General features: G+C 36.5%; 1 protein-coding gene across 2 annotated transcripts in view; it reads right to left on the bottom strand.

The window, feature by feature from the left end:
• Positions 1–17,500, bottom strand: part of rgs14a (regulator of G protein signaling 14a) — a 25,776-nt gene that overhangs the window by 7,305 nt on the left and 971 nt on the right. The window contains exons 1-9 of one of the 2 annotated variants that reach the window (XM_079892127.1): positions 16,913–17,026; positions 14,650–14,671; positions 13,120–13,268; positions 11,629–11,721; positions 7,889–8,032; positions 6,535–6,702; positions 5,065–5,143; positions 4,739–4,842; positions 2,771–2,986 (exon numbers count right to left, since the gene is read on the bottom strand). In XM_079892127.1, the coding sequence (XP_079748253.1) occupies positions 2,771–2,986; positions 4,739–4,842; positions 5,065–5,143; positions 6,535–6,702; positions 7,889–8,032; positions 11,629–11,721; positions 13,120–13,268; positions 14,650–14,671; positions 16,913–16,957 (1,020 nt within the window). In that variant the 5' untranslated portion in view covers positions 16,958–17,026. Of the gene's footprint in view, positions 1–2,770; positions 2,987–4,738; positions 4,843–5,064; positions 5,144–6,534; positions 6,703–7,888; positions 8,033–11,628; positions 11,722–13,119; positions 13,269–14,649; positions 14,672–16,912; positions 17,027–17,500 lie in introns of those variants that run through there. The other variant, XM_079892126.1, reaches the window with a different exon arrangement.

Raw genomic sequence — 17,500 nt, 5'->3', positions numbered from 1 at the left:
TTCGCGCCTGCCGCGTCTAGTGATACGCTTGACCACTTTGTACCAATTCGCGCGTCAAGAGCGAAATTGACGCGCGTAAAAACAAAAGTTTGAACGAAATTTCGTCCGTTGTGAACGCACCATTAAAGGCTATGCGTGTGATGTGATAATGAGATTTGCCTCTGCCCTTTTCTCTTCAGAGAACCTGTTGCTATCCACCGAACCAATGTTGTGGTTCTAACGGCACTGAACTTGAATGTCACGGCAGAACACCACTAGGCTATTTTAGTAATCACACAATAACTTGACAATTTAATTAAAATGTTATATCAATATAGGCCTACATATTCTTTTTACTTTTTTTATGGGAATTTCCTAGTAAAATGAAGGTAAAAAATATATATTATTTTATATTTTATTTAGCCTTTCCACGGACCACCTGCAGTACCCTCACGGACCACTAGTGGTCCGCGGACCACAGTTTGGGAATGGCTGGCCTATAGGCGTGTCCACAACACGCGTACACTCTGCTTATTATACACACACACTCTGCTTATTACACACACAGGGACGCACAGCAGCACACACACATGCCAAATATTTAAAATAAAAGGATTACAATGTAAAAGATTATTATTGTGTACATAAAGATATGGTGAATCCGGCTTGTCCTGTAGATGTTCTGCTTGCGCTCTTTTACCTCGCGCACGAGCGGATCCGTTTGCCCTCTGGAGACGCGTTCGGTCTTTCCACTATCAAACTCCGTCATGTAAATAGCGAATCCGCCATGGCGCGAGCGCAACTGGCATTTAAAGGGAATGGGAGATGAGACTCTGATCGGTTTAACGCATGTAAATCCCAAAACACCCATTACTCATTACGAGAATAGCTACAACCCTTTTAGACCATGCGCCGGGAGCGCCGACCATTTTTCCCGTAGTTGAACTAGCAAAAGTGGATTCAGACACGCCCTAAGTGAACTTGCACCCTGCGCTTTAGACCATGCACTTAGATCGTTAAAATAGGGCCCACAGAGTGTTTTCAGCTATATGGCAATTAATTTGCATATAGAGTCAGGACGTTTTCCAGCACTGCACATTTAATTCTCAGGGTCAGAATGAGGACAGGAAATGACATTGCACAACTAAATTTGAGTTTTTGCAGCAAGAAACCTCGACTAACTTTACAAGTGGGTGTTATGGAAATTAAAAAAAATAGACAGACAAAAGTGTAGAAAATTACAGACTGCCTAAAGGGAGATGGTGATGAAAAAAATATGAGATGGGAGGAAAATTATAATGTTAATGCTTTGCTAAGTTTCTAAAGCATTAACATAATTTTTCCTCCCATCTCATATTTTTTTCCTTCGTGTCCCTTTAGAAAATGGCACCTTTAACGTGAGAAAGTATATGAAAGTGCTGAAAATGTTGACCAGTGTTAAAGATCTTGGTAGCACTTATTTAAATGCACCCTCATAATGCAATTATAATGATAAAGCGATTAAACTTTACCTCATGCAAACTTCGATCAAACTCAAACACGACTAGGCTCATAAATGTAGCAATCATAATGGTAGTAAAACATGGCGTATGCCGATTTTAATCACAATAAACATGCATGTAAACACTTTAATTGCATCTATTCACATGTGCATTTTTGGAGTGCTAAAGAAACTAAGCGATATGAATAAAATGCAATATATTGATGGTGGAAAACATTGAAATTAAGGCATTTTTAGGTTGGTCACCAGATGGAAGAGCTTGTCCAGTAACACACCTACTGTGTGCGAGTTCGTCATTTGTGTAGTGCATTAGTGTATTTGAATAATGGAGGTAAAAATAACCACAAATCTTAGCTAATAATCATAATAATGAAAATTGCTTGTAAACTGAAGAGGTTTACTTATGTCATGTGAACATCTTACTGCGATGAAGTCCTTACTGTGATTTTTGGAGATTATCACATTATTGGTGCACATGTAAACAGTAGTGTTTTTATTAAGGTTGTTCCGATCATGCTTTTTCAAATATTATCTTTCATGCAGTGTGTAATAGAGCTGTTTGTAAATGTAAAAGGTCTGCAAAGGTCAAAGTGCAGATAAATGGAGTTATTGTGTCACTAAAGAAAGAATCGATTCTGAACTGAAACGAGTCGTCAGTAATTCCAGTCTCACTTCTTGCTCAAACTTACGTAGGCTTGTAACTAATTTGCATAATGCCAGCCTCTGGGTCTTGACTGGCTGACAGTGTCTCTTTGCCCCGCCCTCAAACACTGTAGTGTATCTGAGACTGGAAGAGTTTGGTTCGTGTTGTTCATGTGGAGAAGACGCTGTTTTCTGAGATTGATACGGTAAAACCCACGCCATCGTTACTGTTCGTATCACTGAGATCAAGAGCTGAGATTCAGATATGATAATGAGCGTTTGCTTTCTGACCAATCAGAGCAGAGCAGCTCTCAGAGAGGCGGGGCTTAGAGAGACTGAATCTTCGAACGAACCGTTTTCAGACTCTGAGAAATGAGGTGATGTGCAATGATATTATGAGAACATTAAGGTGTTTTTTTATCTTAGATGCATGTAAACCTGTTGTAGGAGACTCCGAAACATTAGGAACCTTTAAAAAGGCATAATAGGGGCACTTTAACTAATATCAAGATTCAAAAATACTGTAACAAATGCATTGCTCATTGTTAATTCATGCATTAAATAATGTTAACTAATTGGACTTTATTGTAAAGTGTACCAAAATCATGATGCTGGTTACTGGTTAGATGCAGTCGGTTGTGGACTGACCTTGTCTTTGCCGTGTAGGTAAATGAGCACGTCTTTCAGGGGAAAGCCTCTCTTCTCACACAGGCTGCTGAGCATGTCTCTGAGGGTCAGGCCCGGTCTGGCAGGGGCCAAGCTGGCCGTCCCGTCCGGCAGATACACACAACAGTACTTATCAGCTGTAGGAGAACCAGAACTCAAGGCCTCTGGATCAGAGGCGGCCACACTGCAGCGTCCATTCTGACAGAGAGACAATCCAAAGTTGTAAATTTAACTTAATTTAAAAAGGTGCAGTTTGTACATTTTAGCGGCATCTAGTGGTGAGGTTGCGAATTGCACCCAACAGAAGTTACGGTGGCCGACAGGAGAAGATGTCGTCGTCTGAGACAGCAGAGAGTAATCAATGAGGTTTCTTTACAAAGATGAATTAAGAAATTCTGTTCACTTAATTATTTAATAAAACGATAAGTTATTGCGAATATTATTGTGTCAGTGTTTTATTCGCTGACTTTAGCTAGATTCTTTGCACAAAGAACAACATGGTGACGAAATGCGTTTGTCCCTTTAGGGCCACCGTAGAAACGTCTGCGCAAAATGACTATTTCAAAGTAAAACCCGCGGTGTGTGTAGAGAGAAATGGCTCATTCTAAAGTAATAAAAACATAACGGTTCATTATGTAACATCTTTATACACCAATGAAAACAGTTATGTTTATGATATTGCATTCTGTCAACAGACCCTCCTAAATATTACACAATGCACCTTTAACAAACATTTGTGACTTAGCACAGGTTTTGTATGTCTTTTTGGTATCAATTGAATGTAGGCCTTGTTGTTCTGAGCTTATTCAATTAAATTCACATTTATTTGTATAGCGCTTTTCACAATGCACATCATTTCAAAGCAGCTTTACAGAAAATGCACGAGGCCACATTACAATTTAGAGATGATCTGTTATCAGAGGTAAATGTCTTAGTTATGCATTTCAGAAATGTACATATACAAAATCACAGTTAGCTAAAAATGTATTAATTTGGACAATGTAATAATTTGAGGCAGAAACAATGAACTTATTGAAGTAATGAATACTTGTGCACCTCAGTTTTTCTTTTCAACTCAAAAAGGCATATGATTAATCAGTTCCCAGAAGATATACAAAACGTGCTGATTGAAAGAAAACAGTTGTCAAGAAAAAATTTATACAATATTTGGTGATAATGAGAGATTTACAAGCAATTTAAATGGGTCCTATTCTGCTTTTTTTAACATCTTCATCTTTCTTCAGTGTAATGTTGCAGTTTAATCATGATAAAGCTCTGCAAAGTCACACAGTTCTTCTCTATATCAGTGTCAGTGTTTCTGAACTCCTGAAACGCCTCCATTGTAGTCTTGAGTTTCTTCCGGGAACGAACACGTCTCAATATTCCTCATTATAATAATTAATGCGCAGAATAAAGGGGCGGGGCCTGGTTGAGTTAGTGTGTAGTGTGTTAAACTGGCGGTTATGGGAAGGGGCGGGACATTTCCCAAACACACTCGAAGCCCTCGACCAATCACAACACACTGCTCCAGCTGACCAATCAGAGCACAGTGCTTTTCAGAAGGAGGGGCTTCATAGAGACAGGAAGTAAACAGAGCGTTACTGACAGACTGGGAAGAGAGGAGCCGCAACAATGGAGAATATGAGGAAAATAATCAACATTCAAGCAAGAAACCCTGTTCTAGTAGAGCCTCAAACAACAAGAATTTGTAAAAGGGCATAATGGTTCCCTTTTAAAAGTCTGGCTATTTTTGTCCAGGAACATGAAAGTAGGTAAAGGACTTAACGGTCCTTTCAATGCTTTTCAGCACTATATGACATTGTAACACTCAAAACATCTATCAATTTACCAAAATGTGACTATAGTTTTGCTCTCTTGCAAGCACTTGTGTTCCCTTCATGACATGCACAATCTTGCAATCTCCAGGAACATTTGGTTTGGTGCAGATACCTCAGCTCGGCCGAATCCAGACACCAACTCCAAGCTGCTGTTCGACTTCACCGAGATCTGAGACTCTTTACGAGACACCGACACATGCTGGTACGACTGGTCAGCTGAGAAACACAAACACTGTTAGTGCAGTCATGAACAGTTCATGTTCAAAGGCTAAACCGACAGAGAAGAGAATCACACAAACAGAACAACTGTGGGCATCTGCAAACCATCACTGGCATGAAACATGCATCTTCATGAGACCAAATCTAATAGAGACATGCTTGCAAATACGTGCGCAAAGATGGCACACACAGATAGAGAAGTGTTGAGTCAGATGGTACCTCCCCATGAGCCTCTCTTCTCTAACCTCTTCTTCCTGTTGGTCTTGCTGTCTGACGAGGGCACTTTCAATTCAACGCTCTGTTCAAAAACACACAGTAAAATACATGACTTCTTTCCACTGTGGTTATCAGTCTACTACTCACTGACACGCCATCATATTCCCACGGTGGACTGACAAACACTCTCACCCAATTAGACCCTTTTAAACACCTGCACTGTAAGATATAAAGATATATACTGTACATATATATATGTGCAGTACAGTGCCATTTAAACTTAAACCTGTCTTGAAGGGATTTTAAATGCATTACCTTTCTGTTACTGGGAGGCGTTGCGCTCTTTTTGGACATTTTGCTTATATATATATATATATATATATATATATATATATATATATATGCTCAGATGCAATGCTCAGATATATATGTTCAGATGCAAAAGCCTCTAAGTGCCATCTGAAATTTTCTTTTAGAATGATCATTTTTATAAAGCTTGTATATTTAAGTTCAGTAATTTCATTTAAATGACAATTAATAGGTAATTTTCATTGCCATTTAAGTGAAATTATTGAACTTGAATATACAAGCTTTCTAAAAATGATCATTCTAAAAGAAAATTTCAGATGGCACTTAGAGGCTTTTGCATCTGAACTCTTCATATATACATACATATATATATACACACGTCTGGGTGTTTTTTTTTCATGGCCTATATTAACAAAATTCTGCAAGTAGTTTCAGAATTTACACTGCAAACTTAACTCAACATAAGATGCAGCAAGAGGAAAATGCACTGCATCAACGTGATATTTTGCAATATTAATATCCATGAAGCAACAAACCATTGGAGCAAAACTTTGAGAAAAAAAACTTAAGTGTTCTGTTCATTAAATCTGAACGAATCAAGACAATTTTTTGTGTGTTACAGCTAAAGTTTGGGGCTCTGAGAAATATATATAACACACACACTTAAAAAATATATAATATAGGAAAGAAATTAGTACTTTTATTCAGCATGGGTGCATTAAATTAAATAAAAGTGACCGTAAAGTCTTTCACAGTTATTATAGACTTATGTAAAAATATTTCAGAAAAAAAAAAAAAAAAAAAAAAAAGGCTGAAAAAAATTGCATCACAGTTTCCACAAAAATATGAAGCAACTGTTTAACATTGATAATAATCAAATGTTTCTTGAGCATCAAATCATCATATTAGAATGATTTCTGAAGGATCATGTGACAATGAAGACTGGAGTAATGCTGAAAATGAAATTACATTTTCAAATATATTAAAATAGAAGTCATTTTAAACTATATTAATATTTCAAATTATATTTTTCTGCTGTATTTGAGATTAAATAAATGCTCATCAACTCAAAACCTTTGAATGGCAGTTCAACGATATTTTTTTTTTAATGAAAAAAAAATTAAAGTAACTAAACCTGTCTTGAAGGGATGTTAAATGCGTTACCTTTCTGTTACTGGGAGGCGTTGCGCTCTTTTTGGACATTTTGCTTCTGGGCTCCGGAGTCCCAGCGCTGGGAAGAGGACGACCCTCCACACACGCCAGCATACAGTTCTGGTACAGCGGAGAGCGAACAAACCTCGTGTAGCTGTCCATTTTCATTAGTTTGAAGATCTGCGGCGGGGGGGAAGAATAAACCGTTATCGTAAATCATTCAAGATTTTCTTTGTGCATGTAGAGTCAAGAACTCAGTTTCATAATATGTGACCCTGGATCACGTCTCCAGTCTCGAGTCGCACGGGTTTATCTGTGGCAATATCCAACAATACATTGTATGGGTCAAAATTATAGATTTTTCTTTTATGCCAAAAATCATTAGGATATTAAGTAAAGATCATGTTCCATGAAGATATATGGTAAATTTCCTACCGTAAATATATAAAACATGTATTTCTGTGAGTGAATGCAGCACAATCGCCAACATAAATGAACAACTTTAAAGGAGATTTTCTCAATGTTTCGATTTTTTTACACCCTCAGATTCCAGATTTACAATAGTTGTATCTCGACCAAATATCGTCATATCCTAACAAACCATACATCAATGGAAAGCTTATTTAATCCGCTTTCATGTGATGTATAAATCTCAATTTCGGAAAATTACCCATGTGACTGGTTTTGTGGTCCAGGGTCATCATATATTAGTTTTACCGTTCAGTTACATCATGTGACGCAGTTTTTGCAATGCCAAACATATTCACTTGTTATGAATAATCTGATGTTTTGGTCCAAATTGCAAATAATTAATAACAAAAACACAAATACCTTTCATTTGTAAAGCATTTATTATATATTGTATTATCCAAAATAGGCTTTACCATATGGTTCCTTTTTATTAAAGTCCCCCTGTAGTCAATAATTGTATCCCTTAAAACTCATCTTTGATCACTTGAATGCAACTCGACACCCTTGCCTCACTTAGTATGCGTGGTTCTATTAATATGCAAATGAGCCCCGCCTCCACTCACTCACTCAGCTCAGAGATCCACTGGTTGACGATCACACGTTGATCTGATTGGTTACAAGGTAGTTTGTGACGTCAGAAACACCAGCGATTTCAAAGCGTGTTTTTGAGACTGTCTTTGGTTCACTGCAGTTTTAAGGAGGAAATACTCAGCAATGCTGTCGACTTATGAATTTACACATGGTTTGACTTAAAAACACCACATTGACACATAAACAACATTAAAAACTTGATTTTCACCACAGGGGGACTTTAAATTTCCAGCAAAAATAACTATGCTATGACATACACACGAGTAAATCACAGTATTGGTGTGTGATTTGTTTTAGCGTGTACCTGTGCCTGTGCTTTATCGAACATGTCGGGTGTAGGCGTCTCCAAAGCGCTCACTTCCATCTGCGCCGTGTCGTCAATATTAACCGCATGCAGAGAGCTTTCAGAGAGAAAACTGTCGTAGATGGAGCGTGCTTCTTTCTTCAGCTGAGGGGGACACATGCAATCACTTTAGGCTGATATTAGCCTTTGATTTCTCATTATGACTGAAGAGTCTATGGAAGCTTGTTTCTGCCATGAAATAAAAAAATACGTAATTGCAACTTTAATTGCAAGAAAGTCAGAATTGTGGTATAAACTCGCAATTGCAGGTTATAAAGTGCAAAATGTGTGAAAATTCTCAGACAAAAAGAATTGCAAGTTTATATCTCATATTTCAGACTTTATAACACAATTGTGAGTTTATAAACTTGCAATTCTGACTTTTTTTTCCCCTCAGAATTTAGATATAAACTCGTAATTCTGAGATAAAGAGTCCTAAAGCCGTATTCGGACGGGACTAGTTTTCTAAAATGATGTTTGAGCTACAAATCTTATCACTCGAAGTCTGTGGTTTCGTGCATCATGTGTTTATTTCAGAGTTCGAGTGTGTTTTCCAGACGTGGGCGTTACAGAAGGTCATGTGCTGTGCTTGATACGTATGACATGTGTGTCTTTTTAATTTATCATTAGTTAATATTTTAATTCATTATAAAAACCCTATTTAAGTAAATGTAACGAGTTTATAGCAGTGGCAGTTTATGATAAACTTGCATTAGTGAGCAGAGAAATCTAGACAATCTTACTCTTACCTGACACTGATATTAAAACGCGCAGTTTCCACGATTTGGCTCCATTTATAGATTGTATAGTTTATTTTTTCGTCAGATACCATCCATATTGAAACTAAATGAAAGCATGAGAAGCATTGGAATAATACAACAACAGCAATCGCAGACGTTCGCATTCGGACGGGATTAAATCGGCAAAGTCAGTCTGTGAAACATGAAATACACCCCGGAAAACTAGTCCAATCCGAATGGATCTTAATTGTGAGTTATAATCTCACAATTGCTAACAAATCAGTTGTGCGATAAAGTCACAATTACCTTAATCTATTTTTTGTTCCGTGGCGGGAACATGCTTCCATCATACAGTAAGATCATTCAGAGAAGAATGAAAGATGCAGATGAAAAACATTCCAGAAATGCATTTTCTAGCACATATATATAATGCTGGGATGGCATGTCGCCCACCGGTTTTTAAGCTGAGCTTAAAAAAATGCTAAAAATGCTTTTCTTACTCAGTGTTTGTGTCTTGTTTTCAGTCCAAATATCTAAACATTCTTAAAGCAGTGGTGTAATGCCCTTTTCACAAGATGTAAAATAAGTCTCTGATGTCCCCAGAGTGTGTGTGTGAAGTTTTAGTTCAAAATACCCCACAGATATTTTTATATAGCATGTTAAAATTGCTTCCGGCACAGGGGGCGGAGCTTCAAGAGCTGTTCTTTTACCTCACACACACAAGCACTGAACATTTCAAAAACTTTTAGCCTTTCACAAGACACAAGGAAAGACCTCTTATCTGTCCATGTTTAATGGCATAATGAACTTATTACCTAGACTTCACTGCAAAAAAAGTATTTTTATCTTGATTCCAGTCCAAGTATCTAAAAATTCTTAAATCAAGAAGCATTTACTAGATGAGTGTACTATTATGTCTTGTTTTCTAGGGGGAAAAAAAATCTAAATGAAGTGAGTTTTTGCTTAAAACAAGCAAAATTATCTGCCAATGGGTTAAGTGAAATAATCTTGTTTCTGTTTGAATTAACATTTTTCTCACCCAGATAATTTTGCTTGTTTTAAGCAAAAACTCACTTCATTTAGATTTTAGATTTTTTTCCCCTAGAAAACAAGACATAATATCTTATGGCATTTTACTACTTTAGTAAATCCATCTTGTTATAAAGGGGTGGTTGATTATGATTTGACTTTTCTAACTTTAGTTAGTGTGTAATGTTGCTGTTTGAGCATAAACAACATCTGCAAAGTTACAACGCTCAAAATTCAGAACAAAGGGAGATATTTGCTTTTAAAGAAATCGCTTTTTAAGGCCTACAACAAACGGCTGGTAGAGACTACACCACATTCCTCCCGGGTTAGTGACATCACCAACCCTAGAATTTACATAAACCCCGCCCCCTGAACACCATTTATAGATTATCAAGACAGAATATGCTAATCAATGACTAGAAGATAACTACACATAAGCTGCATAAATTCATCAACTAACCATTCAGAAATGTCCTGTTGCTTCTACATGTCGTCACTTCTTCTTGAGTCTCTCCATCTTTCTGACTCCGGTTTGAACATAAAAGGCTAAAAGTTTTTGAAATGTTCAGTGCATGTGTGTGTGAGGTAAAAGAACACGAGCTCTTGAAGCTCCGCCCCCTGTGCCGGGAGCAGCAGCTCATTTGCAAAAAGTGACAATTTTAACATGTTATATAAAAATATCTGTGGGGTATTTTGAGCTAAAACTTCACACACACACTCTGGGGACATCAGAGACTTATTTTACATCTTGTGAAAAGGGCATTATACCACCCCTTTAAGAATGTTTAGATATTTGGACTGAAAACAAGAAAAAAACACTGAGTAAGCATGAGGAGCAAGTTCCTGTTTTACACTAAGATCAAGCAATGTTGCGCCACATTCTAGTTTTGTTCCATTGCATCTCTCGCGATTAGGAGTGTTTTGGAGATCAAGTGCTATTGTGCCGTTGAGAAAGGCATTAAACCCCAGATAGCTTCAAGAAGACTGTAGTAAGTGTCCATTAGTTTGAGTAAGTGTCTGTGAAAAACACTGAAGTGCAATTATTAAGAGGGCGTGCATTTCACATGACTGCACATTCACATATTAAACATCATAAAGACGCAAATAAAATCGAGTCCAATACACACACACACACACACACACACACTTCTTACTCATTTTAATCCAAAATCCCAAACTGTTTTTTCTTGGTTTAAATGGTATTTTCCCCCTTTTTAAAATGAACTCCCACGTCAATTTAAAGGGGTGGTATAATGCCCTTTTCACAAGATGTAAAGTATTTGATGTCCCCAGAGTGTGTGTGTGAAGTTTTAGCTCAAAATACCCCACAGATATTTTTATATCGCATGTTAAAATTGTCACTTTTTGAGGGTGAGCAAAAACGCATCGTTTTTGTGTCTGTTTCTTTAAATGCAAATGAGCTGTTGCTCCCGGCACAGGGGGCGGAGCTTCAACAGCTTGCATTCACACACACATGCACTGAAAATTTTGAAAACTTTTAGCCTTTTATGTTCAAACCGGAGTCAGAATGATGGAGAGACTCAAGAAGAAGTGACGACATGTAGAAGCAACAGGACATTTCTGAATGGTTAGTTGATGAATTTATGAAGCTGATGTGTAGTTATCTTCTAGTCATTGATTAGCATGTTCTGTCTTGATAATCTATAAATCGTGTTCAGGGGGCGGGGTTTATGTAAATTCTAGGGTTGGTGATGTCATTAACCCGGGAGGAATGTGGTGTAGTCTCTACCAGCCGTTTGTTGTAGGCCTTAAAAAGCGATTTCTGTAAAAGCAAATATCTCCCTTTGCTTTGAACTTTGAGCGTTGTAACTTTGCAGATGTTGTTTATGCTCAAACAGCAACATTACACACTAACTAAAGTTAGAAAAGTCAAATCATAATCAACCACCCCTTTAAGAAGTCTTTGCATACCTCTTCCAGTCTCGTGGACGGGATTTTCTTGAACTTCTCACAGGCTTGGTAGAACAAGATGTTCTCAGCACTCACTTCTGATCTGAGAAACTCCTGTGAGGAAAAAAAACACACAAAACACTTCAATGCTTCACACATGCAATCCAAATGTAAATGATGTGTTTTTATGACTGAAAACTTCCTTTTGACCGGTAACTTTGTGAAGTAACACAGTCTGAAACACACATCTAGTTCTAATAACCTGAAATGCAGAAAGCCATCTCTCTCGAAACTTAATAGAGAGATACCCTACGATTTTCCTGCACCCGGGAACAATACAACACTCAGAAAAAAAGGTACAAAAGCTGTCACTGGGACAGTACCCTTCAAAAGGGTTCTAATATGTACCATTTAGGTACTAATAGGTACACTTTTGGAACTAATACGTACACATTAGGTACCAATATGTACCTTTGAGGGACTTAAATGCACTCTTTAGGTACAAAGGTGTACCTTTTGAAAAGGTGCCGCCACAGTGACAGCTTTTGTACCTTTTTTTCTGAGAGTTGACACCACGAATAAAAGTAGTATTTCCTACTAAAGCAAGGCGGTATTTGATTGGTCAAGCGCATCCATAGCAGACTGGTGGGTGTGGCCTCGGACGGCAACATGCCCAGTGCATTATGGGTATTGAAGTTTTCCTACCTATTTGGCAAACGGGAAAACAACAGCCTTATTTCTCGGTTTTCTATACTCAAACAGCACCAATTTCAGAAAATCATGCGTTAATGTTTATAATATCTTCATGCCTTATAGTCGCATTCAGTGGATTAGAGCTGGACAGTAATATAGTTACATTTTGTGACGATACAAGCAATTTAAGCAGCTGAGATTTGCTATATAGCTTTACATGAGTATATTGTATGAATGTGGATAAAGCTTAATAAACCTTGTTTATTTTATTTATGATTTAACGCGATATCAGCAGGAATGGCTATATATATTCATGGCAATCAGTATTTCAATTTTTAAAAATAACTATGATTACAATACATTGTTTACAATAATTTAACAATTTGGTCTTAAAAAAAAACAATCAATATACATAAATATTGTTTAAATAGTGTGGTATATCTCTAAATGCTCACGGAAACTATTATGTTTTACTACAGCGATTAAATCATCTTATTTGCATCTTTATTGTAATATGGATGGCAATATTGATCTTTATATAAGATTTTAAAACAGTCATAGATGAGAAGCAGAATCAAAAACATATTTCAGCACACAGAAGGAATTTTTCTTGGTAAATTAAGCTTGCAACAAGTACAAATACAACAAGACAAAATTTAATTAAAGAATAAATACCTGAAAAAGCTAAAAGGCACAGTTAGGATTAAGCAAATTAACACTAACCCACAGATATGAACAGTTTACAATATTATAGATAACGTGAATAAATAAAAATATATATTACTAAACTAAACAGTGGAAATATTGTGGTAATCTTACAGTAAAGTATCGCACGCCGACATGGTCCTCAAGCAGCCGCTCGAAACACACGGCCCAGCTGACCACGCGACTGGCTGGACCACCTGACCCGCCCGAGCGCTCTGATAGGCTGGAGCTGCTGCCACTGCTGGATAACTTGAGGTTCAGTTCTGTACAGGAGTGCGAGGGTGCACTGAGTTATTGACATGATTGTGATCGGACCACGAGATGTTCTAGAGTAGGCCTGTCTCCATTCTTCATTAATGATCCGATCAGGGTTATTGGGTCTAATCGCAATTATTTGAGATAACTGCAATAATTGTCATCCAAATATATGACATTTAAGCGCTTAAAGAAATGACATCAAACTTACAATATCGTGTCTACTTTCCAGTGAAAGAATATAATAAAAAATAATAATAAAAGGATTGTGGATTTAATCATAAAATAAAAATGTAAAAAAAAAAGTATTAATTTTCAAAGCATTAAAAGTGAATCATATGGGCCTATTTTATTATAATAATAAAATATCTTTATATTACACAGTAGTGGACAAAAGTGATATCTGGATGGGATTTTTTGTACAAGTTTGATTAAATGATATGAGGAAAATACTTTATATTTTAAATGTGAAGGAAGAGCAAAACACTAAACCTGGTTAAGGTATTTATCTGAGTCAATTATTTGAAAAAAAAAAGGCAAACTACAGCTACTACAACAATAATCACATATTAGTATTTGTTTCTCTCTTGTTTTTGCATGTGTTCATAATTTCTTGCATGAAATTAGCCTGGCCAAAAATTATGTCCGCACAATTTGCATTGCACTATTAAAACAATCAAATCCAAGCGCAACTACACTATACGCTTACTAAAGTCCCCCTGTGGTGAAAATCCAGCTTTTAATGTTGTGTATATGTCTATGTTGTGTTTTTAATATGCAAACCATGTGTAAGTTCATAAGTCGACACCATTGCTGAGTATTTCCTCCTTAAAACTGCAGTGAACCAAAGACAGTCTCAAAAACACAGTTTGAAATCGCTGGTGTTTCTGACGTCACAAACTACCTTGTAACCAATCAGATCAACGTGTGATCGTCAACCAGTGGATCTCTGAGCTGAGTGAGTGAGTGGAGGCGGGGCTCATTTGCATATTCATAGAACCGCACATACTAAATGAGGAAAGGGTGTCGAGTTACATTCAAGATATTTTAAAGCATGAAGGAAAAAAAAAACACTTAAATGTGTAATTTTTGTGAATAAAGATGAGTTTAAAGGGATAAAATTATGAACTACAGGGGGACTTTAAAACATTTGAATATTATTTGAATAAAAGGTGAAGATGTTAATTTTCTAAGGCCTGACATAACTTTTGTCCACTACTGTTTATTATTATTTAATAGATTCAAAGTAAAAAAAAATAACAATCATGTATTAGGTTTACATTTACAATTATTTACATGTCTTTTTATTATTTACATGACAATTAATTGTCAGCACAGAGTTGATGATGGTGACAGGCTTATTCTACAATGTAAAGAAATTAAACTTACCGCCATCAGAAACCGCCTGGGTCTGCAAGAGCAAACACACACAAACACACACACAATCAGTCTACCACGAAATCAATGGGCCTGTGGTGTCATAATCACGAATAAAAACGAGAAATACATCACAGGAAATCGCATTTTAACAGCTGCATGCTTTTCCTCGGCTCACAGGAAATGGGTGTGTTCAACATTAACAACTCATTAGAAGACATGACAACATGTCACACACATGTGAGCAAAAAGCATGCGAGGCGTTACTAGTGAGATCCACTTTCCACTAATTCTCTGGCTAAACCCATCCGTGTGATTGAACGCCTCATCGCCATGGAAACAATGTGGAAACCTGATTGAGAAATGCTCATTTTCTCAGTGGCTCAACATGCATTTGTTTTCTTCACACATGGATTTAGCAAGCGACCAAAAGTCACACCGTAGAAGATAATAATTATTGCAGATTAGCCCATAAGACAATACATTTGATCAGTTCATGCATTTCCTATGGAATCAAACCCTTGAGCTTTGTGTTGCGAGCGGCAATCATTATAAAGCCTTTGAAGACTTTCAGATTCAGCTTAACTTCAGGGACGAGACGTTCAAAAGAGAGAAAAAAAGGGATTCTGAAATCAGATAAGAAACCAAGATTGGTTTTTGTGGTTGATCTGGATCAAAATGTCAGTATGATACCTTTGATCTGGGAAAAACAGGATTATCCTGATCCCAACAGAAGGGTGGATTTCAGGAACAAAAGTGTAACAACATTTGTATCATGTAATATATACACACATTTATATTTATATTTCACTCTTGCTTTTTAACTATTAAAGTAATAGCGTAGAAGTAGACATAAGGCAATATTAAAGTAAAAACATATTTTGGTACCATAAAATAATCCTCCAAACAGCTGTCAATATCAAAAATATTAAATATTAAATATTTGTTTTAAATCACTGTATATAAACTGCATTGACACAATCATCAGAGATGAACTAGACGAAAATAACCACATCCCTTATTTATTTATTTATTTTATATTTTTGTGGGTCACATGAGGGGCTACGGAAACCCTAAAGGGACAAATATGAGATAGGAGTAAAAATTAATTTTAATGCTTTTATGTTCCCTTGCAAATGTTTTAAGAGGCTTTGCATTCATTCTCACTCGAGTTCTTTGCCAATGAACGCAAGGTTTCAAGGGGGAACACAAAAGCATTCAAATACATAATTATTCTCCAATTTCATATCTCTTACAAAAGTAAGATGGATTACCTGATCCTAGACAAAACTAGATATTTCTGATCCAGATTAAACTTTTTTCCAACAACTGGGCCCTGAGGATAATTCAACAGCAAATGCAAAGTCCAGATGGGAAAAGGACTAGTCAAACAAGACAAGTTCACTTAAATTAAACTGTTATATGTTTTAAAGCCTAATAAATATAGCTTTTAATTATAGTCTAATGTTGAATAACTATAAGGGCTCAAATTGAGGGGAAAAAAATCTATTTCATAGAGACAATTTTGATATTGGTATCAGTAATATTGGCCTTCTTTCATTAAAAATTATTTAAAATATAGGCTAAGGTCTTTGTTGTTTCTACATTAATTTGGAGATTAAATAAGAAATGATTACAATATAAAAAAAAAAAAATGTTTTATATATATATATATATATATTTTTTTTTTTTTTTTTAATAAATAAATAAATAAATAAATATAAAATATATTATAATGTATCTTTTTTATATTTATATATAAAATATTTATATTTATATATAAAATAAAATATTTTTTTTAAATATACATATATATATATATATATATAAAATCTTTAATGCTAGGTGTGATTAATTACAGAAAAATTTGTAATAAGTTCTTTTTTTTCAATCGATTGTCGGCACTAATACAAATATTAATCATATTTGCCTTTAAAGATATCCAAAGACTTGCCAAAAACTAATTTACCAACTTCTAGGGACAATGTTGTCCTCAAATCAAACACACACAGACAGTTTGCAAACACAAGTCCCCTCAGACTCGTCGTGGATGTAAAAACACAGAGCAGGACGAGAAGAAAACATCTGTCATGCATCAGAGATCAGCTGAATGGTCAACCAAGCACCACTTTCCACAAATATCTTGAGCATAAAGTTAAAATAGTAACTGGATCAAAGCTAAAAACATGACCATGATCCCACAATAAAGCAACCCCCGCATCATCCTCATCAGAACGAGCCAATCAGAGAAGCCGCAGGCCTGAACCGGACTCACCATCTGACCCGCTGGCACCGCCAGAGTCTTCATTTTCTTGGACATGTCCACATCAGGATCGGGTCGAGCGTGCCCGTCTCTCTCCGAAACGGTTCCCTCTACAGACTCTCTGCCTGAAACACCCTCTTTCTTACAGCGCTGTCACTTCCTGTTCGAAAGGGAAGTCTTACCATAGCAACACACCGCAAGAGGAACTGTGGTTTGTCTGAGTAAAACCTCCTTGAGTGCAAGCAGGGCTCTGTGTGGTACGAGACCCACCTAACCCTGAGCCCATCCAGTTAAACGACCAGATCAATGTGAATAAACACCGACCACAGAGGAGAACCTCACTGAAGCAGCCAAACCACCAGCTTCACAGCATGGACATCTTTACTGTGCATGTGGAGGGAAATTAAACAATGTGTCATATTGTGATGAGAGCAGACAGATTACTATAGGAGATAATAAATAATAAAATAATACATACTTATTAAATTACATGTGATTATTGTCTATGGTTTGATATTACCTTTAACATTTGTGCTTGCCTTGTATAGCTAAAAACTTGCTCCATAAATAATGACAACATGCCCTTTAATTGGGTCAACT

This window comes from Squalius cephalus, assembly GCF_949319135.1.
Source record: "Squalius cephalus genome assembly, chromosome: 14".
Classification (NCBI taxonomy): Eukaryota; Metazoa; Chordata; class Actinopteri; order Cypriniformes; family Leuciscidae; genus Squalius; species Squalius cephalus.
Note: the sequence above shows the minus strand (reverse complement) of the source record. Positions and strands in the feature narration are given on the sequence as shown.